The 25,709-nt window shown below is 43.0% G+C and overlaps 3 protein-coding genes and 1 pseudogene across 4 annotated transcripts; 2 read left to right on the top strand and 2 right to left on the bottom strand.

Annotated features, from left to right (window-relative positions):
• On the top strand, positions 1 to 6,020 carry LOC119315961. Of its 2 annotated transcripts, none has more exons than XM_037590393.1 (4): positions 1 to 264; positions 396 to 559; positions 674 to 1,084; positions 5,891 to 6,020. In XM_037590393.1, exons 1-3 carry the CDS (start codon positions 99 to 101, stop codon positions 809 to 811), a joined length of 468 nt encoding a protein of 155 aa, XP_037446290.1. In that variant the 5' UTR covers positions 1 to 98; the 3' UTR covers positions 812 to 1,084; positions 5,891 to 6,020. The 2 variants fall into 2 exon arrangements, with proteins under 2 accessions (XP_037446290.1, XP_037446285.1); XM_037590388.1 differs by having other exon boundaries at positions 662 to 1,084.
• LOC119315952 (rust resistance kinase Lr10-like) lies at positions 1,101 to 4,399 on the bottom strand. The gene is made up of 3 exons (XM_037590381.1): positions 3,415 to 4,399; positions 2,583 to 2,606; positions 1,101 to 2,418 (listed from the first exon to the last, which is right to left on the bottom strand). Exons 1-3 carry the CDS (start codon positions 4,226 to 4,228, stop codon positions 1,346 to 1,348), a joined length of 1,911 nt encoding a protein of 636 aa, XP_037446278.1. The 5' UTR covers positions 4,229 to 4,399; the 3' UTR covers positions 1,101 to 1,345.
• On the top strand, positions 4,450 to 8,028 carry LOC119315943 (annotated as a pseudogene).
• Positions 8,029 to 21,996: 13,968 nt separating this feature from the next.
• Positions 21,997 to 24,946, bottom strand: LOC119315932 (disease resistance protein RPM1-like). Its single transcript, XM_037590366.1, has one exon. It carries the CDS (start codon positions 24,944 to 24,946, stop codon positions 22,202 to 22,204), a length of 2,745 nt encoding a protein of 914 aa, XP_037446263.1. The 3' UTR covers positions 21,997 to 22,201.
• Between the last annotated feature and the right edge of the window lie 763 nt (positions 24,947 to 25,709).

The following is a 25,709-nucleotide window of genomic DNA, read 5'->3' as shown; positions in this document are numbered from 1 at the left end:
TCCATTCTCATCCGTCCCACTCGCCTCCATGGTTCTCCGCCGGCTGCCGCCGACGATGACGCCGGCCGCCGTCCCGTCCACTCCCAACCGCAGCAAGCATGTGCCAGTTTCCCCAACGCAGCAACCGTAGCCGGCAGGGAGCTGACCCCCGGCCGTCGCTCTCCACATCGGTGACTGAATCGGCGGTCAGGCAGCAGCAGTCCGCCGCCCCGTCCACCCCAACGGCATCAGGAAGAAGTCATAGTCCAAGATCTTGGCCAATAGGTACTCCTGCGCCACGCCACTGCTTAGATTTTCGGTCTCTGATTTAGTTTGTTGTTACACTAATGAAATAAGTGAAGCTCGAATTGATGTGGATGTTTGATCCATTGGTGACATTTTTATCTGATTTGCAGATGAGATAAGTGAAATAAGTGAATGTGGATCACATTCACCTTGTGCTGGGAAGGGAAAGCTCCGTCAGATATCACTTGAAGTGCAAAGAGGAGATTCACTAACTGTCAGATACGGACGGACTACAGTTCAGAGAAAATATGGGAATGGAGACCGAATAATCAAGGTAATCAACGCTATTTGCAACTTTTGGAGATAATATGGACGGGAACTATCGGAACACTGTGTTGACAGAGTATGGTAGTCCCTGTTTTGATTTACGGCATAGGTTCATTCTCAGATGAGACGAATGGCTTTGGGGGCATCTGCACATTCTGCAACCTCCATGTTGTCATCTGTGGCCAGTTTCTTGGGTTCCACTGGTATGGTAGTCTCTTTCTCTTCTTGGGTTGTTTCAACTCAAATCCATGACCAATAGGCACTACTTCACCAAACCACTGCTTAGATTTTCGATTCCACCCACAGTTTCATATTTTGCTTGTTATAAGTTGAAATAAGCGAAGCTTGAACTGATGTGGATGTATGATGCATCGATGGAATTTTATCGAATTACGGACGAGCTCATGGATGGATCACATCACATCCACTTTGTGCCGAAAAGGCGCGAAGGAAAGCTCCGCCAGGCACATCACCTCCACTGCAGCGGGAGAAATATGGGAATGGAGATTAACAGGCGTAACAGCCAACTAAGGTAATCAACAAATTATCGTATTGTACACAACTCTGTTGCAAGTTTTTGGACATAAATATGGAAGCTGCTGTTGAAAGTCAAGACAAATGGCAAATCTTGTATCTTACAAACAACTAGTAGCACTATTACATGGTAGTGGCCAGTGATTATTCATACATTTTCTGACCTAATGGACTGAAAGCATCAAAACACAGTGGGTGCTATTGCAACGAACGCGTAGACAAAGTACAATACAACATTGAATGTTGTCCCTCCTTTGATTTATGGCATGAGTTCGTTTTCAGATGAGACGAAAGGCTTTGGGGGCATTTGCAGACTCTGCAACCTCCCTGTTAACATGTTCACGACCTTTGTCATTGACGGCCGGTTTCTTGGGTTCCACTGGATACACCACAGTGCAACCATTGCCAGCTGTCTCACCTTTTCTTTCTCCTCTTGAGTTGTTTCCAAAGTAAGCGCCAACTCCTCCCCATTGATCACTTTCTCGTAGATCCACTCTGGGAGGTAAACATCGTCCTGGCTCCCGATTCTTGGGTCTGAATTCCTCCTCCCGCTCACCATTTCTAACACCAGCATGCCGAAACTGTACACGTCTGACTTGTATGATACTCCCCCAAAGTTCCGGGAATATAGCTCTGGTGCAATGTAGCCCATTGTGCCTCTTGCTGCTGTTAAGGTGACGATGCTTTGGTCCCTTGCACACAGCTTTGCAAGGCCAAAGTCTGAGATCTTTGGATTGAAGTTGTAGTCAAGCAAGATATTGTGAGGCTTGATGTCAAAGTGGAGGATGCGCTGGTTGCACCCTTGATGCAAGTACTCCATTCCTCGGGCGATGCCTAAAGCAATATCTAGCAGCTTGTCTGGTACTAGAAGATTCTGAAAAATATTAGAGTCATCAGAGAATATGTATTTCTCTAGTGACTCGTTAGGCATGAATTCATAAATAAGAGCCCGCCTCATTCCTTCGGAGCAAAATCCTAGGAGGCGGACAATATTGGCATGGTGGATTAGTCCGATGGTTGCAACTTCGTTGATGAATGCTTCTCCCTCTCCTGTAGAGTTCTCTAGCATCTTGACTGCCACGGGCACTCCATTTTGTAGTTTACCTTTGTATACACTTCCAAATCCTCCCTGCCCTACTTTTTCCTTAAACCTTCTTGCCATCTTCTTAACTTCAGAGAAAGTGTACCTCGTGGGTTTCGATGTTCCATATGTCTTGAGGAACATTTCAACCTTCATATGTATCTCCGCAATATATCTTGTCTTGAGTGAAAGATAAAGCACAGTGGCCACCGTCAACAAAAGAACAACAAATGCAGCCACTGATGATGTAGCTGAATAAACAAACAATATGTCATCATCATATTTCATCGGGATTTAAAATCCATTACTTAGTATTTCTTGTGATAAGAGGATTTCAAGAGTCGGAGTAGCCAACAGTAAGAATTTGTACTTCCTTTTACATTTTGTAGTTAAAAAGACACTGATAGAGCAGTACCTGCAATGACTTTGATACGTGAACCTGCAAATACCAAGAAAGAGAATGAGATGAACAGCAAGGAATTATATTTACAAACAAATTTAGAACAGAAAAATTAAAGCTTATGAGGGACAAAAATACCACGCTAGTTATGCCTTTTTTCTAGAAAGAGAGAGAGAAGAAAAATCTGTCACAACTTATCAAACAAATTTCCTTTTTTGGGAAATTTGTATTGTTTTGGTGCTATTTATGATAGTGCCACTGGCCTATTAGTTTTTCTAACATTTTTGCCATGCATACAACAGTTAGAGTCTAGTTGAGGCTTTTTGACTGACTGGGCAACTTTTGTTCAGAAAATGCGTGCATGTGCTTTAATTCTCTCCCCAATTCATTGCCCCAAAACACCTAGCTAGCTCGCCGCTCCCTCTAAACCTGCCCAAATTCCATCAACACCTAGCTAGCATGCCGATGGTGGCTGCTCAAGCGCAGCAGCAGGTTCAGCCATGCATGTTAATTGAGTGTTACATAGAAATTTGTAGAATAAATAATGACTAAAGAGTTCCGGATTATTTAAGGCTAGTAGTGTCTGATAGATGGACAAGACATATTTTTTTTTCCTGCTGGATTATTGCTCAGGTTTTTGTCCGGGCCCTTCAGTGTGATTGCTCGAGCAGGATTTGTGATGCTAATTTTGAAAAAAACTTAGTTGACCGAAAATCCCATGGAGATACAGACACATGGAGCTGTAGAATGAGTAAATTGTAAAGTAAAATCCTAATTGATTTCACAACTTTAGTACAGAATAAAAAAGAATGATGTTATATATGGTTTTTGAGTTTTTGACTCATACCATGTGGGCCGGGCATGCAGAATTGTCCATCCCTTTGTGAGCTGAACGCGCAGTGTCCGCCACTGCGTTCACATTTCGCGCAATAGTAACCATACCAATACACTGTCGTCTCAGCAAAACTGAGCATTCTCTCTGTGCGTTCCTTGAAGGACACTGGGAGCTTGTGTGACATTGGGTCGTCAAACATATACATGGGTATCAGGCCGCCACCGGCACCATCTGAGAGTGGGACGACCTTGCAGTCCAACGGAAGAATAGACATGTCTTCATAACCATTCACCAAATAGAAGAAGTTTGTTGTGTTGCTAAGGCAGGAGACTGGGCCAGCAATCGCATCGGCAGCACCAGGTGCAAACTCTCTTAAACAGCGTACTAAGGAAGAATTCCATAGGTCAAGACCTGGCATATGATAGTAAGTAACATCAGCCTGTGGAGATGATGAGCTTCTGGAGATGACAGGCTTCTGCTGTAGCACCAAACAGGGGTCTACAAGTGGGGTGATCTTCATGGAAGAATGCATGTAATCTATGGCGCTGACATTGTATGGGCCAAGAACTGGGTGAAATAGGATGGTATCTTGACCAGAGCATGCTAACTTGAAGATTGATCTGCCGGCACATCCACATGATGATGATGATGACGATTTATTGCTGGATTCAAGGCAGAAAGGAAACCTGACCTCTGGGCCATGTTGGCTGCAGTTGGACGGTGGGCAGTATTTGAAGAAATCTTTATCATCCCATGCCGTGGCCAAGTTGATTCCTTGGTTGACCAGAGGCAGCAGCAGGAGTGCTATGGCAAGTAATTGTCTCATCTTTCTGTACCGCTGTACCAAGATATTGAGCAAGAGGAAGAAGAAGAAGTGCAAAAAGAAACAGCACTTATTCGTCTATAGGCTTGAGGATGAGGAGAATCCCTGCAAAAAATGAATTACAGTGATGGGACACAAGACTCCAAGTCTGGGTCGTCTTCTGCTCCTAGCTACACAATCGAGAGCATATTTCCCTCTTGTGCACGTCATGCATATACCAGTGCCCACTCACACTATTAATTGACATATACAGCTGGATATGATCAACTTGTTGATGTCAACCCCTTGCCCAGTGATTAATCAGTACTCTTAATAACAGAACTAAATAGGATATCAAGTCCCTAGTGCATCTGTGAATCTTTCATGGGGAACTCTGGTGCATTTCATCCTTCTATTACTTCACAATCCTTCACTGTCTTCTCCCTCCTTGCAGTTTTTACTGCAGATCATGCCTAGGGTGGAGAATATGGGTGCTCAACAGTCATTTGTTTCGGAAGCAATCGTGTTTTGCTTTCTCTCGAAGTTTTATTCCCTTCTTGTCGAAGTTCTTGTTGTGTCCCTTCACCCGGAGTTGTGCTCTATGGATAGTTATGCCTGATGTTCTAGTGGTTTGAGTGTGATTGCAGACTTGCTTCTGTCCAGTCCCTTGTTGCATGAGCAATAAATATGTTTTGATTGGCATTTTGCATTTTGTGGAATTTCTTTGATACTGTCATTGTCATCTCTGGAGAAAAGGAATTATCATGTCATGGGACAGAAGACTTCAAGCCTTGAGTCGTCTTTTGTTCCTAGCTACACAATGGGAGAGAAATATCTTCCTCTACTTAACATAGGACTCCGACTGGGTCGTCTTCTGTTCCTAGCTACACAGTTGAGAGAATATCTCCCTCTTTCACATGTCGTGTATATACCAATGAAGTCATATTAGTATATACATCTGGATATGATCAACTAGTTGATGTCGATCCCTTCCACTCCTTAGTACTCTTAACAGAACAAACTAGGATATCAAGTCCCTAGTGCATCTCTGAAGCTTTCATGGGGAACCCTGGTGCATTTCATCATTCTATTACCCTTCAATCCTTCGCTATCTTCTTCCTTCTTGCTGTTTTTGTAGCAGATTATCATGTCCAGGGAGGAGATGATGGATGCTCACTGTTCTCCTGTGGACATCTCCGAAACATATCATATCCTTTCCGTCGGCGAGGTGATCCTCGTGAGTGTGGTGTTGAAGAATACGAGCTGGGTTGCACCAGTAGCAAGGCTACAATTCACATCAACACAGGAACATACTATGTGACTGCCATCAACTACACCGGTTCCTACTTCTGGTTCATCGACACCAACTTTGATACCAGTAGCAGCTGCCCTCGTCCGCCGTGGAATCATGTTCCTGACTTTGGATACTACGGCCGAATCGGTTCAGTTTCACCTGGCTTTTGGGATTTTCACATTCGAAGCTATTACAAAGCATGTTTTGCTAATTGTTCGAGAGCAGTAACGAATAAGAGTGCGTACAAGACCGTTGCTTGCCTAAGTGCCAACAATTCACATGTTTATGTCTGGGTGTCTGGTTACGAGTGTATGGTTGAAGATCTTGAACCCTATTGTGGATACATGGCAGAGATTCCATTTGGTAACGAGTATTCTTCTGATCATCGACAGCTACAGAATGCAAGTTATGCAAATATCACAAAATTCATAAGGGTGTCAAATTTCGTCTGGACATCAGGGGGCCTTCTGTCTCTGAGAAGTTAAGAAGGAACATCAATATATGCCTCAACAATTCAATCAGGTTCCATTTCCTCCCGAATTTAGTTTCTCTGCTCTCTTTAATGTGGGGCTGTTAAGCCCATCTTTAGTAGAACATATACACACTCGTCATTAGTTGATCTTTTACTTGCTAATTGGTAGTAAAGGTTGATTACATGGATCAGGTTATGTCAATTGCACTCGCTGGACACAGTTCAGATTATGTCAAACTTTAAAACAACAGTCCAAAATACAACACATAGTCGAATACTCGAATTACATGGTGGCAAAGTCAAACACTTGTTATGCGCAAATGGGATTGAATTAGTATGCAAATGAAATTAACCCTATCTATGAACCGTGTTCCCTTCTAAATCAATTTCTTTAAAATGATATGATTTGCAGCTACTTCAAGGAGCAATCATCTGGTGCAAGCATCGTGAATTGGACTCATGCTTTTTTCTGGAGTGAAGTGCACTTCTTAGAATGCGTCACTCAGAACTCTGACGATCACTACTACACAACACAGTTTGTTTTGGTTGTTGTGACCATATTATCTGCGATTGCTATCCCCAAGTTCTTTTTCGGTACGTGATAATTATATGCCTTTTACATTAAAAATTGAATTTACATACTTTTTAATCATCATGGGCACAATCTTGGACATAAGCATATACCTACACGTTCATCTAGCTTACATCTGTATGTGTCGTCTTGTTGGGCAGTACTGTTTAGGTTGTTGTTGGCAGCTCTTGCTGTATGGATATTTCTAGCCTACAAGTACTGGAAAACAAGGATCATAATTGATGCAGTTGAGAAGTTCCTCAGGATTCAACAAATGATCGGCCCGACAAGGTACTCCTACACAGATATAGTTGCAGTCACAAGCCATTTCAGAGATAAATTGGGCCAAGGGGGCTATGGCTCCGTGTACAAGGGTGTGCTACTTCCAGGGGATGTTCATGTCGCCGTGAAGATGCTAGAGGGCAACTCAAACTGCAATGGAGATGATTTTATCAGCGAGGTCTCCACCATCGGCAGGATCCACCACGTCAACGTTGTGCGTTTGGTGGGATTTTGCTCGGAGGAAATGAGAAGGGCCTTAGTCTACGAGTACATGCCCCATGGTTCTCTGGACAAGTACATCTTCTCTGCTGAGAAGAGCTTCTCATGGGACAAGCTCAACGAGATCGCTCTGGGCATTGCCAGGGGGATCAACTACTTACATCAGGGGTGTGACATGCAGATTCTACACTTTGACATCAAGCCGCACAACATCCTTCTCGACAGCAATTTCATCCCGAAGGTCGCCGATTTCGGGCTCGCCAAGCTGTACCCGAGGGGTGACAGTTTCGTGCCACTGAGTGCCATGCGGGGAACCGTCGGCTACATAGCGCCCGAGATGATATCCCGGAGCTTCGGCGTCATATCCAGCAAGTCCGATGTGTACAGCTTCGGGATGCTGCTGCTGGAGATGGCCGGCGGGAGAAGGAATGCCGATCCAAACATGGGGAGCTCAAGCCAGGCGTACTACCCAGCATGGGTGTATGACCGGCTGACTCGGGAAGAAGTTGGCGAGGAGATATCACCTGTTGCTGCCGACATGCACGAACTGGAGAAGAAGCTGTGCGTTGTCGGATTATGGTGTATTCAGATGAGGTCTCGTGATCGGCCAACGATGAGCGAGGTTATCGAGATTCTGGAGGCTGGGGCTGATGGCCTGCAGATGCCTTCGAGGCCGTTTTTCTGCGACGAAGGGCACATCCATGTGGAGGACTCTTACCAGTTCACTTCTGAGCTGACGGCGGTCTCGGAGGAAGACTTGACTGCGGTGTCAGAGGAAGATGATGTGTGATGTATATATATACGATGTGTGCTGCAATAAATTATGTATTTATATGTATGTATCATGGAGTGATGCACCTATCTGTAAAAGTTATGGTTGTAACAGTACGAACCCAGTATAAATGCTTTGTACAAACTGCCTTGCTTGCTGTGCAGAGGAACCTCAAATAAGTTTGAAATCTTACATCCATCTATTTGTTTGTTCATTACTCTCGATAAATTCTGATGGAAAATGTTGCTTCAAGAGTAAATTCTTGATACAAATAAGTTTGTGAGAGGTGACAAAAGGCCGCCTTTTTCTTGTTGAGAAACATTTTTAGAGAAAAATTGTATTTCATTCTGCTGTCAGTAACATGCATTAGCATTGTTGCTGATAAACATTCTGATTCCGGTGCGACAGATAAGGCAAGTTTTTTGTTTTTGTTTTGCTGGATAACAGAAGCACAACTTAGCTCCCCAATTTTTAGTTTTTCTTGAAACGGACTCAGCTCCCCAATTTCATCACCTTGTTCATTGAAATACAGTTTTGGTTTACAGCAACATCTCTCCTGCAGGTTGACCAATCTCTCATGAACAAAGTTGAGCATGCCAAAGAAACTAGCTAGGCAACAGAAATTCACACATATTTGAATTGTTGCATAGCCTGTCATATTCCCTCCTTCATGTCTGCGCACCGCCAAGCACGCGAACTAATGGTTATTTTTCTTCTTTGCAGCTAAAAAATCGTCGCGGTCATGGAAATACTGCTGATCTACTGGTTGATTTAATGGAACCCTATGCCGTGTTGTCGTGGTTGCATATACTTGCTGCAACCCAGTCCTTTCAAATGCCACTTGTGCTTGCAACAAGGGGCGCCGCGTGGAAATTCCAGCAACAGTGACATTGCCAGCCTGCAGATGGAATGTGTAGGCATTGTTGTTACCCAGCAGATGGGGCACAAGAGTAAGCAAAATTCTTTTTTTCCAACTCCAGCAATTCTGACATATGGTCCAACATATTCGAAGTTCTAGGTTTGTCTTAAGTTAAACCTCCTTAAGTTTGACCAAGTATGTAGAAAAATATACCAACATCTACACCACTAAAATTAACTTCATTAGATCCATCGTAACATAGATATTAGCAATTTTTTCTATAAAGTTGGTCAAAATTGAAACAAGTTTGACTTAGGACAAACCTAGAACCTCAAATTTTTTGGAACAGAGGGAGTAAAAGTTACGGTTGTAGCAGTACCGGCCCAGGATAAATGCTTTGTACAAGCTGCCTTGCTTGCTGTGCAGGGCAACTTTAAATAAGTTCTAAATCTTGCATTCATCTGTTTGTTTGTTCATTACTCTCGATACAAATTCTAAAGGAAAATATTTCTTGAACAATAAACTCTCTATACAAATAAGTTTCTGAGAGGTGACAAAAGAATGCCTTTTTCTTGTTGAGAAACATTTTCAGAGAAACTTTGTATTTTATTCTGCTGGCAGTAACATACATTTCATGGAAGAAAAGATTGTCACTGAGAAGCTAGCTTGCATGCATTTTGTATTTTGCATATGAAAGATCCATAAAACCATTGGTCTCCAATTTCATCACAAATTTATTGAAACACATTTTTAGTTTACAGCAACACCATTCCAGGTTGAGTTTCCAGCTGCATAATTGGCATCATTAGATTTCGTACCCCCAGTTATGTGAAGACATAGATAGATAGTTCATGTTCCTCTTTGTTGCAAAGAAATTGGCTCGGTCATGGAATTACATAATTCCGTTTGATAACTGATCTTCTTACATGTTGTCTTCGACCGTAGGCAGCAAAAGAAATTCCATGGCTAATTTGATGGAAACCCCTGCCGTGTTCTAGTGGTTCTTTGGTCATTGGGGAGCCAGTCCTGTCGATTGCCACTGGTGCGTGCGACAAGGGGAGTCGCGCGGAAATGACAATAGGGCTGACACTGCCATGTGTGAAGAATGTGTGGACACTGTCAGTCACCCAGTAGATGGGGCAGAAAAGTCTTGTGCTGTTGTTATCAACTGCTTTGTACTAGTGGCAAGTGGCAGCCCCTGTCACAAACTGCCTTCCTGGCCGTGTAATTTCAGGTAAGTTTGAAGCATACAATTGTTTAATTGTTACTCTTCGATGCAAATTACGATCAAAAGAAATGTTTGAAAACAAGTATTTCTCCTGGAAGGATTGTCGTTTTATCTGTGATGGGATAGGTGAGAAGAAGCAAAAATGCCTGCTGAATTCATTGAATACAATTTTTAAATCATGAACAATGTTCGCCATGCCTGCTGAATAACGAGGAACGTATACTTGTATATGGCTGAGTGATGATTGCATCTCATATAGATTACTAGTGCCAACGGCAGTACAAAAACTGAAAGCTACAAAGATGGATCTGTGAAGAAGCACTACTATTCCTGAAGATGCCTAAGAGTTTTGGAAATGACCCTGTGTAAAATTGCCTGCGATCGAAAAGCAGGATGCATAGCTCATAGTATAAAGCAGCAAGTCTGTTAGTCGGTAGGGGAGTGAATGAATCTCTGTATCCTTCCCCGTTGGACAAACATTTTTCAGATAAACTTGTGTTCCATTTCATAGAAGAAAAAGAAGAAATTCTCATTGTTATTCATAGCAGTGTTTTTCGAAACGGTTTCTTCATAGCACTGTAGCAAATGAGCCGATGCTGGCAATTAAATTTATCAAGCCAATGAAAGTAGGTAGGAAACCGAAATTACGCACATACTGGAACCGTTCTTTTTCCTCTTTGTTGCTAAGAAGTTGTCATGGTCATTGAACTACATCATTGCCTTCAAGAACCAGAGCCACGGCTGATCTTCTTACATCTAGGCGGGAAAAGAAATTCCACGGGTCATTTGATTGAATGGAATCCCCTGCCGTGTTCTAGTGGTTGCATCGACTTGTAGCGACCAGTCTTGTTGAATGCCACTTGTGCCCGTGCGATGAGGGGTGCCGCGTGGAAATTCCAGTAAGGCTGACATTGCCATGTCTGGAAGATGTGTGGACACTGTTAGTTACCCAATAGACAGGGTAGAAAGGTCTTGTGTTCCAACACCAGCAATGCTGATATGGTCTTGAAGCTGAGACTGAAGCTGCTATTGTTGTACTACTGGTCCACTCTTTGTACTACTGTCTTCTTGGCCCTGCACTTGTCATTAGAGAAACAGATATCGAGTAATTAATTTCAGTTAAGTTTGAAATATACAATTGCTTTTTGTTGATTTATTTATTACTCCTAGATGCAAATTCCGATAGAAATAAATGTCTGAACCACTCGGTCAGTTCGCTGTGATGGGGATGGTGAGAAAAGGAGCGCCTTTGTTTCTTTTTGGAGGAGATATTCTTTTGCATTTTCTGAAAAAGGACGAACTTTCCACCAATATCACTGAGAAGCAAACTTACATATGTTCTGATCCCGATACAACAAATATGGCATCCAAAATATGTGATTACAGGAGGAAACATAATTCCAGCTTGGGTTTGAAGCAGCATATGGCCATGGTGTCATGAACAAAGTTGTACTGAAATACATTATATACTTGTACTGCTCAGTAGTGATTACAGCTTACATAGATTACAAGTTCCAACGTCAGCACACAAACTGACGCTTGTCTAACAATGCCTAAGGAAGTAGGCAGGTAACAGAAAATATCAATAGCTGATGAGCAGAATACTCATTTCAACATAGCCAGCTAGAGTAATGTGCAAGAACATCAAACCAAGAACGTTCTTTTTCTTCTTTGCAGCCAAGAAAAATCTGTCTTGCGTGTCGCTCTTCAATATAGAGTAGCAACAGGAATGGCATAGAATTTCACTGAGCAACAGATGTAACAACTAACAAGTGCAACACCTCACGGGCTCCCAGCTTTTAAATTCTTCTCGCCCCATCAGAGCTTTTAATATGGGAGGACAGCATCTTTGTCTCCTCCCGAGCAAAATGTGCTCAACATCGCAGCACAGAATCTAATAATAATCACAAATTGAGTCAGTCAGTCAGTAAGTAAGGGGAGTGACTGAATCTTTATAACTATGTCATTGCTAGTCAGTAGCAAACATCCATTTTGTTTGGCAGACTTCAAATGAAAGAGGAACTAAAAGTTATATTAACAGAGAACAAATAGGACTCAGATTTGAGTCCACGAGGACTGAACACCGGGTGGGGGAAAGCACACATATCATGTTAATTTATCCTGAGTGGTGGAAAACATAACAAACATTAATACAAGAAAAAAATGAAACTGCATGATCACTTGTTTCATCCACCAATTAGTCTAAACCAAGCCCACTGGGAATGAAAGTACACTGATTAAGGAGGAGGTTCAATAGACAAAAGTTATGTACGCAAACCAATTAGTAGAAGAGACAAGAGTGATTATGTATTACTACCTTGTCAAACTCTGGAAGAAAAGTAGCACACTCCCTCAGAAATACATCTGCATCCTGGAGCAAACATTTCACATGTGAGTGGAAAGTGTGAGGCCCTGTTCAAATCATCACAGCCCTCTCTCTGCATCACACACAATTACTAACTACTCATCAACCACCCACTGCAGGGGCTTCAATGCCAACAACAGTCTGATTCACACAAGCAGAGGGAGGGACCAACTGCAGGTAATTAAGCTGGTTGGTTGGTTCTCAAGCATAGTTAGTAGTACCTGCAAAACAACCACATACAGTGCCCCAAAAATGAGATTTACTATTAATTACTAGGCGATGCAGATTGCAGATCAAAAAGGGAGTTCAGTACAACCTTTTTCAAGACTATTGTTTATAGTGGTCAGTAAGAATCAGGGTGTTCCGCTCATGTGTAAATATATTGCGCAACAAACTCAGTTTTTGTTTAATAACCAGTTTTCAGAGAGCCTTTGGCTAATGTAGATGCTCAAGAAGCAAGTACTTGGGTATTATGCCTGTCCACTAAACAGTAGACGAGGAGGAACATAGCATAGCAGTGAAGAGACTAGCTACCAACCATCCCCTGGTTGTTTTAGAGTTTGAACAAGAAATGATACAAGCAAGAATTACATCAGGAACTTGGCAGTGACAACTCGATCTTGAGCAGTATATTTACATCAGGAATTGAAACCCTTCAGCTCTGACCAATCGGTGAAACCCAGAAAAATAGTTGCATGCAGCACAGAAAATATTCACAACTCTCAGCACTGCAAACTCTTAATCAGTAGACCTGCATCAGGAATTGAAACTATTCAACTCTGAACAGCAATAAAGGATAAGTAATCCCACAAAATGTTCACCTCCGGTATGTACATATGCAGTTATCGGCCCAATTAAGATGAGGAAATGGGGATTTTACCCAACTGAACTGAACTGATCTCAAGGTACAGCACAGTCACAGAGAGAAGGGGCCTCACGCGCGGCCGCGATCAAGTTCTCCTCCAGCGGCAGCGGCAGCGGCAACGGGGGAGGAGGGCCAGACTGAGATTGAAGCGCCATAGTGAGGGGACAGCGCACGCCATGCCGCCAACGAGAGGAGATGTGACGATCCTCCGCTTGAATGCCTGGTGCAGAGATGGGCCTCGTGAATCGGGGTGGAGCGCCGGCGGGCGGTGGCGCCGTCACCATGCTCGGAGGGGAGGGGGATTGAAGGCAGGTGACTCGGAGTGGCTCTGCTATGCATGGTCATCAGATCAGGATCCCACAGACGAGATTAACCCGGAAATAATAAGCTTGAGAAAAAAATGGAAATCCTCCTTTTGAATCAACTATTTAAAACGCCCACAGCTCAAGGAAAAACTTTTAAAAAATGTGGACACCCAAAGGAATTTAGTGATGGAAAATCAAATATCTTTTTTTAGCGTGGTCAGAAAGATCTAATACATTACAATTTCAGCATCAACTACCGAGTATCAATACCGACTTCATTTTTTCTCCCAAATAGCAAACAAACAAAAGGGTTGGACCATCTTTGAAAAAAGGGGTGGACACCTATGACAGTGTGGACACATGATCCACTTTGCAATAGCCTCGCTGACACGACGGAGAATGACCTTGAGGAAAACATTGCGATTAGTTGGTTGCAGTAAGGATGATGGTGCCAAACCTCAGCATCAACCAGAACTTGTTTCACATGTGAGGAATTTTCTTTTTGAAATGAACCTCAATCAGAGAGGGTAGACAATCTAGCTACCTCCTAGGCTTCAGCTATTTCTCTTTTTTCTTTTTGCGCGTAGAGCTTCAACTATTTCAGCATAAGTGTCATCTCTCAGCATAACAACTACTACTATACTCATCATCCATTAGCTAAAGGGGAGTCGATGCCAACCACAGCCTGATTCATCTTCAAATATTGTTTGAGGACAATGTCGCAATGCGGATGATAGACCGTAGGATGGACTTGAGTACAACGTCTAAGCATCAACCAAAACAGTCATCCAGCCTTGTGTAGGAGTGTTGGCACGAGGACAGAGATGAGGCTATCAATGAAGCTTAGTGACCGGTTAACAATGTCACACATGATGTCATGAAGGAAAGCCACGAGAGTGGTATAGCGTGCACTTTGCCAACTCCTCGGGAGGGAAGGGACCTGCGATAGGAAACATGGAAGTATTTAAGCTTCAACTCGATCATGGTTGGCAGCGGCCTGAGATGGAGCTCCAACTCAGACATGGTTATCTTTTTTAAGAACAAAGGCGCAAGAAGCACCCGGCTTTAACTTAAAGTTCCGAACAGACGAGTGGACAGATGAAAGGTTCAAACAAGGGCAGCGCCCAAATATAAAAGGAACCAAACATGGATGTAGGCGGATAACGTATGTGAAGAGTCAAACAGAATATAAAAAGCTACCCGAGAGGCTCATCAATAGGAGATCTAACACGGATATTGATTTGTCTAAGCTTCTGAAGTGCAAACTCAAACATTTGAAAAGAAATGTTAATAAAGCATGTGAAAAATGCTAAATGCACGTAAAAAATATTGACCACGTATTAAAAAAAATTAGTCTTGTATTTTAAAAAAATTAATCAAACAATTAAAAACTGTTAAACATGTGAATAGAAAAACTGTTGATCATGTATTGAAAAAATGTTAACCAAGCATGTGTATAAAGAAAATGTTTCCCATGTATACCAAAAATATACAATGTGTGTAATAAAGTCGGTCATGTATTTAAATTTTTTAATAAATCATTTAAAAATGATAAACTTATACTTGGAATTTTTTAGTCAAGAATTTGAAAAATATTAAAATGCATAGAACAATGTTGATCATGTATTTAAAAATGTTAGTTTTGTATTATAAAAATGTTAACCAAGCATTTGATTTTTTTAAATGTGAATCAAACTGTTGATCATGTAGTAAAAAAATATTAATCGTCTTTTTGAAATATGTTAATTAAGCATTAACTTTTTTTAAATGTGTATAGAAAAAGGTTCATGATGCATTAAAAAATATTAAACTTTTATTTGAAAAAATGTTCAATGTGTATTAAAAAATATTCTTGACTTATACAAAAATGTAGAATTAAAACCGAAAAAACAAAGAAAAGCAAAAAAAATAATTAAATCGAAAAGGAAACAAAAACAAAGAAAAAAGAAAAACAAAAATACCATTGCAAACCAAGAAATAAACAAAAAATAGAAAACATACATAAGAAGGAAAACAAGAATGAAAAAAACCCAATGAAAAGCATAATAAAAACACATAAAAAAGAATCCAAAGAAAACTGGTGAAAAGAAATATAAATAAACAAATCAGAAAAAAATCAAGAAAGAAACAAAGTAAAGAAGAAAATATAAACTAGTGAAAAACTGAGAAAAACAAAGAAAACAAATAAAAAATAAAAAAACCTCATGAAACCAAGAAAAAACAAAGACAACTGATGTTACATCAAAGAATAAAGGAAATAAAAAAATCCAGTGAAAAAGCAAAAAGAATCAAAGAAAAAATAAAAAGCGAAAAAACTAAAAAAACCGGAACAAGAGCGAACATACATCGATTAAACGGCCGGCCTATTGGCGCTGGGCCTATAGTGCGCAGCACGCGCTGCGAAGGAAGCGGGCAAGCACCCCCCGCTACCCTTATGGCACGGCCTGTGTGGGGCCGGGATGCCGCCGGTTTTTTTTTTGCGGACGTTTCCTTTTTCTTCTTTTTTTTCGTTTCTTTTTTTCTTTTTCTCAATATTTCGGGATATCAAAAGGTACTTAATTTCAGACAAGTTGCTAATTTTGAATAAAACAACCATGATTTAAAAAAATCATGATATCCAAAAAAATGCTCAATAATTCAAAAATTGTTCATGAATTTGGCAAAAAATGTTCACAAATTTAAAAAATGTTCATGAATTTAAAACAATGTTCATGATTTCAAAAAAATGTTTCTGAAATTGAAAAATGGTCACAAAATAAGTAAATCATGATTATAGAAAAATGCTCTAGAATTTCAAAAACTGTTCACGAATTTATAAAAAAATGTTCACATAATTATAAAAGTTCATAATTTGAAACAAATGTTCACTAATTCGAAAAATTTTCACGAATTGGGAAAAAATATTCATGATTCTAAAATGTTCATGAATTTGGAAAAAATGTTCACGATCCAAAAAAATGTTCGCTAATTCTAAAAATGTTCATGAATTTGAAAACAGTGTTCATGATTTTGAAAAAGTAGTCTTTAATTTTCAAATGTTCATTATTTCAAAAAAATATTCATGATTTGTAAAACATGTTCATGACTAAAGAGAATGTTTACAAATTTCTAAAAAAATTGTTCATGATATCAAAAAAAAATGTTCGTGAGTTTTTAAAAAATTATCACAGTTTAAAAAATAAATGTTCATGATTTAAGAGTAACAATCTAGTAAAAATAAAACCACGATTTTGGAAAAAAGTTCATCATTCAAAAAAATACAATCTTAGAAACAAATCGCGAATTAATAGATTTTCGGAAATTGAAAAACAAGAATAAAAATGAAAACATAATATAAAAGAAAAAATGTAAAGAAAACAGAAAAACGAAAAGGAAAAACGAAAAAATAAAAAGAAAAAACGAAAGGAAAACATAAAAACCCGGTTCAGGGAAGGTTCTAGAACCTTCCCAAAACTGGTTGGGGTTAAACCCCGAAATGGGCCGGCCCATAGAAACAGCAGCGGACAAGGCGGGGGTACGCGCCACTGCGCTCGCGGGCGCGGTACGCGCCGTATAGGATCCCCGATACACAACACTCGCGGTTAGTATACACATACGCATACACATAATTATTGTCAACAAAATTGCCCGCCAGCCCATTGGCGGTACAAATAACCATTGGCGGCCGATTGTTCAAGCAAGATATTTTTTTAGAAACACATTGCATACACAAATGCTCAAATATATGCACATACTCACCCTATGAATGTGTACACGCCCTAACCTATGAGGACCTCAGAGAGACTCGGCCGACAAATCTTGACGGCACATTTTTTGCGTTGTCCATGTCGGTGTTTTTCCTTTTATATTTGCATTTCTGGTTTCCTACCATTTTTCAAAAAATCTGGTTTTCATTATTGTCTGATTTTTTATTCATTTTCAGTGTTTCTTTTTTTCGTTTACCGTTTCCTCTTTTGTTTCTTTACTTTTCCATTCTTTTTTCCTTCTCCATTGACTTTTCTCTATACATTTTTTTGTTTTAAGAGAAATGTAAATATTTTTATGAAAATCCAGAAATATTTTTGTAAATAGTTGAACACGTTTTGGAATTGCATGTGCACTTCTTTAAATAACAATAACATCCTTTTTAAATGCACCAACATCTTTTATTTCCATTAACTTTTTTTTAAATACACGAACACTTTTATAATAGTAGATAATTTTTTAAAAAGTTGTGACCACTTTATAAAAAGCACACTAACATTTTTCAATGTACATGAACATTGTTTTTAATTGCATTCAAAAAAGTACATGGACATTTATCTTTTTTTTTATTTTATACATCTATAGATTTTTTATAAGAGAAAATATTTTTAATCAGTTTTGTAGATTTTATTATAATTTTATTTTAAAAATCCAAATAATTAAATAAATGTACCTATTTGAATGGACCGCACTTACCTTGACCATAAGTCATGTTGTCGATTGTTTGCCTTCAATCGGTATAAGTGGGATCAACGGTTCTCCATGCTCACTGACATTGAATTTTTGATCGAACACACACATGTGCATCGCTATGAGCCCGGAAAACACTCTCGAGCGACGAGGTGGAGGTCAAGTGCTCCTTGGTGACTGACTGAAGGCGATGACGACAAGGTGGAGGTCGAGTGCTCCACGGTGACTGACCGGAGGCGAGGCGGTGGAGGGTGGATGACGGAGGCGAAAGACAGTCTGAGATTGAGTTGGCAGCGGGTTAGGTATAGGCAAGGACGAAAGTAGGCGGGCGGTGATGTCGACCACAAGTGGCGGGAGACAGCGGTTCGACCTGGGGATTATCTAGTTGGACGACCACACCGAAAATGGCAAGGGGAGGGGGGCAAAGGTGTGTGTGTTTCCTTGGCAATTTAACACCGGAAGCGTAAAATAATAAACACTTTAAAGAGAAGGGAGCAAAGTTGAGTTTTTTTAAAAGCAAAGTTTTTTTAGGGTAGAGAAAAGCAGTTGGATCACGGATTTTAAGCTTTGGTCATGGGCCGGGAAACGAGATGGGCTATAGCAAGTAGACCTAGTTTTTTTCAGGGGTTATTTTTATTTTTATTTTTGAAGTGAGCTAGTAGGTGTTGTTAGAAGTAGGTTTCACACAGGACAAAAGTAGCCATGATGGGCCAGGCACAAGGCCGCCCCCACAGCCTGCTGCTCGCCGGTTCTCCTCCCACCACCGTGATCGACGACGGCGGCCGCCGCGCCCCACGTCCTCCAACCGGCAGCAAGCACGTGTAAGTCACCCCAACGCAGCACCACCAGCGATCGCAACCGGCCGTCGCCCTCTACATCGGTGACTGAATAGGAAGCAAGTAGCAGCGGCCGCGCTTCGATTCCTCTCAAATAAATCCAAAACCAATAGGTGCTCCTGCGTGTGTCGTACCCTTCTTGGAGACGCCGCCTGGGGCGCTTGGGTGCTCGGTTTGAGGAACTGCAGACGGAGGGGACGGGACCAGTGGCAACAAGTGGTGTTTCGCCTCGGAGGAGCGGCGTGGCATCTGACACGTCAACAACGACGGGTCTAAGCGGCATGGAGCAGCGGGGTCGCGTCGGTGGGCGTGGGATGATGGACGAGTGCAGGATGGTGGCGTTGTCTGGCTTCGTGGTGGCGTCGATGGCAGCTAGACCGGGCAAGGTAGATGCAGCAGTACATCACTGAAGATGGGTTGGTGGTAGGTGGCTGCGGCGGCCTCATACCTGGCAGGCGTCCTGGTTGAGATGTGCGCCGGACTGGTGGGACCTCAGGTCATAGATGTTAGGTTTGGCTGCGAGGTCTATTTGGTAAACACTAAATCTCCTTAGATTGGGGGCGACGGCACTGCATGTGTTGTACCCTTCTTGGAGGCCCCGCCTGGGGCGTTTGGGTGCTCGGTTTGAGGAACTGCAGGCGGAGGGGACATGACCAATGGCAACAGGTGATGTTTCGCTTCAGAGGAGCGGCGTGGCATCTGACACGTCGACAACGATGGGTCTCAGCGGCATGGAGGAGCGGGTCTCGCCGGTGGGCGTGTGATGATGGACGAGCGTAGGATGGTGGCGTTGTGCGGCATCGCGGTGGCGTTGACGGCAGCTAAACCGGGCAAGGTAGATGAAGTAGTACAACACTGAAGATGAATTAGTGGTAGGTGACTGCGGCAGCCTCATACCCGACAGGCGTCCTGGTTGAGGAGTGCGCCGGACTGGTGCGTGCCTCATACCCGGCAGGTGTCATGGTTGGGACATTAGGTCTTAGATGTTAGGTTTGGCTGCGAGGTCTGTTTGGTAAACCCTAAATCTCCTCAGATTGGGCGGCGGCGGCACTGCGTGTGTTGTACCCTTCTTGGAGGCGCCGCCTGGGGTGTTTGGGTGCTCGGTTTGAGGAACTGCGGGTGGAGGGGACGGGACCAGTGGCAACAGGTGGTGTTTTGCGTCAGAGGAGCGGCCTGACACCTCGGCGACGACGGGTCTCAGCGGCATGGAGCAGCGGGGTCTCGCCGGTGGGCTTGTGATGATGGACGAGCACAGGATGGTGGCGTTGTCTGGCGTCGTGCTGGCGTCGTCGACAACTAGACCGGGCAAGGTAGATGCAGAAGTACAACACTTAAGATGGATTGGTGGCAGGTGGCTACGGCGGCCTCATACCCGACAGGCGTCCTGGTTGACGAGTGCGCCGGACTGGTGGGTGCCCCATACCCGGCAGGCGCCCTGGTTGGGACCACAGGTCTTAGATGTTAGGTTTGGCTGCAAGGTCTGTTTGGTAAACCCTAAATCTCCTTCGATTGGGTGGTAGCGGCACTGCGTGTGTCGTACCCTTCTTGGAGGCGCCGCCTGGGGCGTTTGGGTGCTCGGTTTGAGGAACTGTAGGCGGAGGGGATGGGACCAGTGGCAACAAGTGGTGTTCGTGTCGGAGGAGCGGCGTGGCATCTGACACGTCGACAACGACGGGTCTCAGCGGCATGGAGCAGCGGGGTCTCGCTGGTAGGCGTGTGATGATGGACGAGCGCAGGATGGTGGCGTTGTCTGGCGTCGATGGCAGCTAGACTGGGTAAGGTAGATGCAACAGTACAACACTGAAGATGGATTGATGGCAGGTGGCTGCAGCAGGCGTCCTAGTTGAGAGTGCGCCGGACTGGTGGGTGCCCCATACCCGGGAGGCGTCCTGGTTGGGACATGAGGTCTTAGATGTTAGGTTTGGCTGCGAGGTTTGTTTAGTATAAGGCCCAGACTATCAGCATCCCTACATCAACTGGATAGGAGTAGCGACAGATGTTGCCTAGACGGTGGCTTTAGTCTTACTGTTGTATGATTTTTGTAAGGTCTTGCGTGAATAATTAATAAAGTGGCCGCATGCATCGTCTAGATGCAGAGGCCGGGGGTTTCCTCCTTTTCTAAAAGAAAGATGCTCCTGCGCCACATCACTGCTTATATATTTTCGGTTCCTCTCACAGTTCGATAAAATGCCATCAATAATTGCAAGACCGCGAATGAAATCTGAAGAAATCCAGTGAGTTTTAGACTATCAGGCACACCATATAGGAATCACAGCAGATACGCTCTGAAGAAATCGTTGATAGACTAATATTGCTCGAACAGTCCAATCGACTGTCCAACATCCATTTTCAACCTCTTTATCAAAACTCAACATATGGAGAAAGGAAGTATGTAGACTAATTAATATCACCACCGAAAAGTGGGCACTATCACAATGATATGTCTAGGTTGTAGTCATATTGCTGTTGGGTTGTTTTGCAAGGATCTATCCGAGTTTTGCCTGGGAAGAAATGGCGTTACTATAAGGGGCTCAAATGGCTTCCATCAACATTTTGCACACAAACCACAACATATAGTAGGATGGGAAGCAGGCGACGCGAGGAGAGGGTGGCAATGGGCACGGAGAGAATGGGTGACGGCACCATGGTGTTGGCGTTGGCAGGCAGTACAACCTTGCCCCGCTAAAAAGTGGTCCGATGGGGAGTTGGATAGAGAATGGCTACATTTCTCTAGTTTTGAGAAGTTGGGATGTTTTGGGACTTTTCCTCATTTTTATAGGGAATTCAGAACTTACAGAAAGTGTTAATTGGGTGTAACTCCCCAAAATTTCAGTTTTTAGGTAGTTATTAGTGACTTTAGGGCAATCAATACATCGGTCGAAATTCTAATGTCAAAAATCTTATATGTTATAGAACTGGAAAATGCGCCTTGATATAAGCTACTTCTACATGCAGTAGACTCAATGTCCCAGCGCTGTGCACAGGAAATTACTGCTACACACTAATTTCTTCTATAAATCATACACGATAAAGATGTTGCGCACGTATTTCCATGGGCCACTTCTGTAACATTTGAACTAGAACGTATGCTCTCATGAGGCCAAGAGGGTACTAAACAAGTACTAATGCATAACTAAATAAGTAGTAATGCAATGCAATATCTAGGAAACAGAGAGATGGGCGTGTGCATGGTATATCAGTTGATGGAGTCAGTATGCATATGACGCCAAGCAAAACCAAGCAGTGATAAACTTATATAATGAAACAAACTCATTCAGTTTAGTTCCAGATGGCAAGGAATGCCTGTGTTTCAGGAATTATTACAGACACAACCAACAATGCATGACAATATACAGTCGGAAATAAATTAAGAGCTGTTGATACTATTACAGTACCGTAGGACTCATCACAAATAATTAAAAGCATGCACACTTAGAGTGCATAAGAAATTCTTATGATTCTTGATTACTGAAGGAGGTAGGTTGCCGTTCTTTGCTAGACACGGAGCTCAGGAACAGCCTTCATCTTGTTGTGCATCTGGTTTAGATTCCACTGAGCCTTGAAGTCCTTGTGCAGATCCAACATCCAGAGCTTCTTGAGGGTTCCAAGGGATTCAATGCCATGAGGGACCATGTTCAGCTTGGAGAGTGACACAATGTAGATCCCATCAATGTCCGGAATGGCGCCCTTTTCAATCTCCAGTTGCTTGACATTAGGCATGCGCTTCAAGACGAGTGTCTTCAGCTTAGGAAAGCACCCTGCAGAAAGAACCAATATACCTGCACTACTCACCCTGTTAAGACTGAGATAAGTGAGATCTGGAAGATGAGATGCCAACAACCGCAGCGGGTCTTCCATCCCAAGATCGCACCAACTTAGAGCCAAGTACTTGAGACTCTTCCCATGGCCCTGAAATATTGGGCAGTTGAGTGTACCATCAGCCCAGCCGCCTCTGATTATTAGCCTGTGGAGATATGTGGAAACTGGCTTGAGTGCTTGGAAACTAAGTGTCTCATTCTCATCACACGCAGAGAGAAGTAAGCTGGAAAGTAGGGGCATATCTGAGAGGGTTTTCAATAGGTCATCACAGTTAGATGCACTGATGTTATCAACCCAAACTGTCTGCAGCTTCATCATTTTCTGCAGCTGTAGTGACAAGTCTTTGCTGGCATGGACGGTCTCAAGAGTTTGCAGCTCTTGAAAGTTGGAAATCATGTGAGGCGCTTCGACTCCAACAAAGTATCGGAACTCCGTCTGCTTCTCATCAGCAAACCTGTCAGCTAAAAGGTGCCGTAGCTTCTCAATATTTACAATTCCTGGTGGTAGCTTTTCCACTTTTGTTTGCTTGATGTCCAGTGTCTCAAGGTTTGAGAGCTTATCAATGGTGTGTGGCAGCGACTGGATATTGGTACGCCTTAAGCCGATGTAGCGAAGATTGAACAAATCCCCGATGGATGCCGGCACTTGGGTTATTCCAGAGTCTTGAAGCTCGAGAACAGTAAGGTAGCTGGATCCAGACAAAACTGAGGAAAGCATGTTAGTACAGGGCGAAGCTGTCGCAAGTGACATGATGGTACGGAGTCGTGGAAATTTCACTCCCACTATTGCTTTACTGTCTATCCAACCACATGTCGAGAACCGACGAACTTCTTTATCCATGCGAATCAGTTCTTTGGGGCCATTTGCAGAGCCAAACCTCTCCTCTTTAGCCACAGCAAGAGCTAGGTCACGGACAAGGTCATGCATCTTACACGTACTAACCCTTAAGAGCTCATCCCTTTCCACGACTTCCAACATGTTCCTCCCAATGAGCTCCATAAGATTTCCCTCAGCCACTTCCTCCGGTGTGCTGTTTTCTCTCTTCACAGCAAACCCTTCGGCAACCCACAACCGCACAAGGCTCTCCCGTGAAATTGCATAGTCTTCAGGGAACAAGCTGCAGTACAGGAAGCAGTTCCTTAGATCACCTGGCAAGTCATGGTAGCTCAGATCAAGTATAGGTTGGACATGGTTATCCCCCCGCAACTCGCTGCGGAGATGATTGAACATGTGATTCCAGGCATGCTCTGTTGGTTGCTTCGTGGACAATAGGCTGCCAGAAGATACAATGGCTAATGGTAGGCCACGACACCTCTCAACAACTTTTGTAGCCACCGTCTTGAGCTCCAGAGGGCACTCGCGGTTCAGGTTGCTGTGGAAAGCCCTTGAGGAAAATAGCTTGAATGACTCTGTGCTACCCAATGGCTGGAGTACAAGGCGACGCTTTGGTTGAGCAAGAGCTGCAACATCTTCCATCCGTGTCGTGATCATAACACGGCTTCCATGGATACCCTGGAAAGCATTGCACATTTGATTATATGCATCTTTACTCCACACATCATCAAGCACAATCAAACACTTCTTGTCTTGTAGTATCTTGTTTATTGCTTCTGTTAAGTCATACACATCAGATTTGGCACCCACGCTAAGAGGAGGTGGTGACTCTTGTCTGTGTTGTATCTTGGTGAGCAATGTCCCCAGCAAATCAATTACATCATATTCCTTTGACACCACAATCCAAGCATGTGCATCAGGGAAGTTGACTTTCTCCCGATCATACACATTCTTGACAAGGGTTGTTTTCCCCAAGCCTCCCATACCAGAAACTGTTATCACTGTGCTTTCTTTATCCTTGCTGGCCAGCCATTCAATCAACTTGCTCCTATTTTCATCAATTCCCACAAGATCCTCGTCACTAAAAAGTTCTGGAAAGCAGCTTCCAGACCGTTGCTTATCAATCTTTGCATGGTCATTTTTGTTGGGTTGGTTTGTGTCTCTCCAATATTTAGGCAGTCCTTTGATTTGCACGATATCCTTTTCTATCTCTTCAACTTCCTCGGCAATTTTACTGAAAACCTTAACATGGCGTGAACCGGTGATGATGTAACGATGTAGGAAGCCTTCGTCCTTGAGCTTAAGAGCCTCATACGAGTACTTATCAATCACATCCTCAACACGGTAGGCCAGCTTCCTTACGTTTCCAATCCAACCCTTGATGACATTGTTGTTGAGATTTGTTGAACCCAAATCTTGGATTATATCATTCATTGTATTAAGTTCTATCTCGATTCTTTGGACCTTTGCTGGCAATTCCTTTAGAGCATCAAGCTTCCTCGATAGCTTCTGTACCACATCCGTGACTACTTCATTCAAAACGATTGTCCCAATCTTCGACACAGCAAGGAGTATGGCCTCCGCCATTTGCTTCTGAAGAAACACAAACACCCAACAAGTTATATATTCGTCATACATGAGTTAGACATCGAGTACAATAAGACTAGCTGATGCATGCGTGGTAATAGTACAATAGATAAATACGATCAGAATATGGCGTAGATGCATGATACTAGTACATATGAACACACATTAACTTGGCAAGAAAACATAAAGTAGATGCATGGTAATAGTACATATTCAATTCAAGCAGGCTTAGTACACTTTCTAGCCATTAGCTAATCAATTTTCTCTAAGCCTGGGCCCATGGGCGCGCGGCCCGGACGACGGTACAGGGCCCCAAATTTTCAGGGCCCCCGAGTTTCCTAGCAGTTTGTTGCAGGCCATAGGATGCATGCCTATTATTCTCGACTGGGCTGAATGATGTGAATGCCTGCAGCAGGCATACAGGTTTGAGTCTCTTACGACATGGTTCGCGCGCTTCCCGATTCCTTCGCTCATATATCCGGTCAGTTTCATTGTTGCCGAGACCGATGTGTCCTCGCCGTCGCTGGAGCCGACCGCATCATTGGAGCCTGAGATGCTACGCAACGAAGATAGGATATGAGGCAGCGCCTCCTTCGTCGTACGCATCTGAACCATTTTCTTGTGTTTGATTTTTTTATTTCATTGTACGCATCTGGACCATTTATTTTGGACTGGATGTCCGTAACGCGGGAGTTGGTTTGGTTCGCCGATTCCTAACACTCAAGTGGGATACCACGACACTGCTGGCAGCCCTTTTAGCTCA

The sequence above is a fragment of the Triticum dicoccoides genome, chromosome 1B, assembly GCF_002162155.2.
Source record: "Triticum dicoccoides isolate Atlit2015 ecotype Zavitan chromosome 1B, WEW_v2.0, whole genome shotgun sequence".
Taxonomy (NCBI): Eukaryota; Viridiplantae; Streptophyta; class Magnoliopsida; order Poales; family Poaceae; genus Triticum; species Triticum dicoccoides.
Note: the sequence above shows the minus strand (reverse complement) of the source record. Positions and strands in the feature narration are given on the sequence as shown.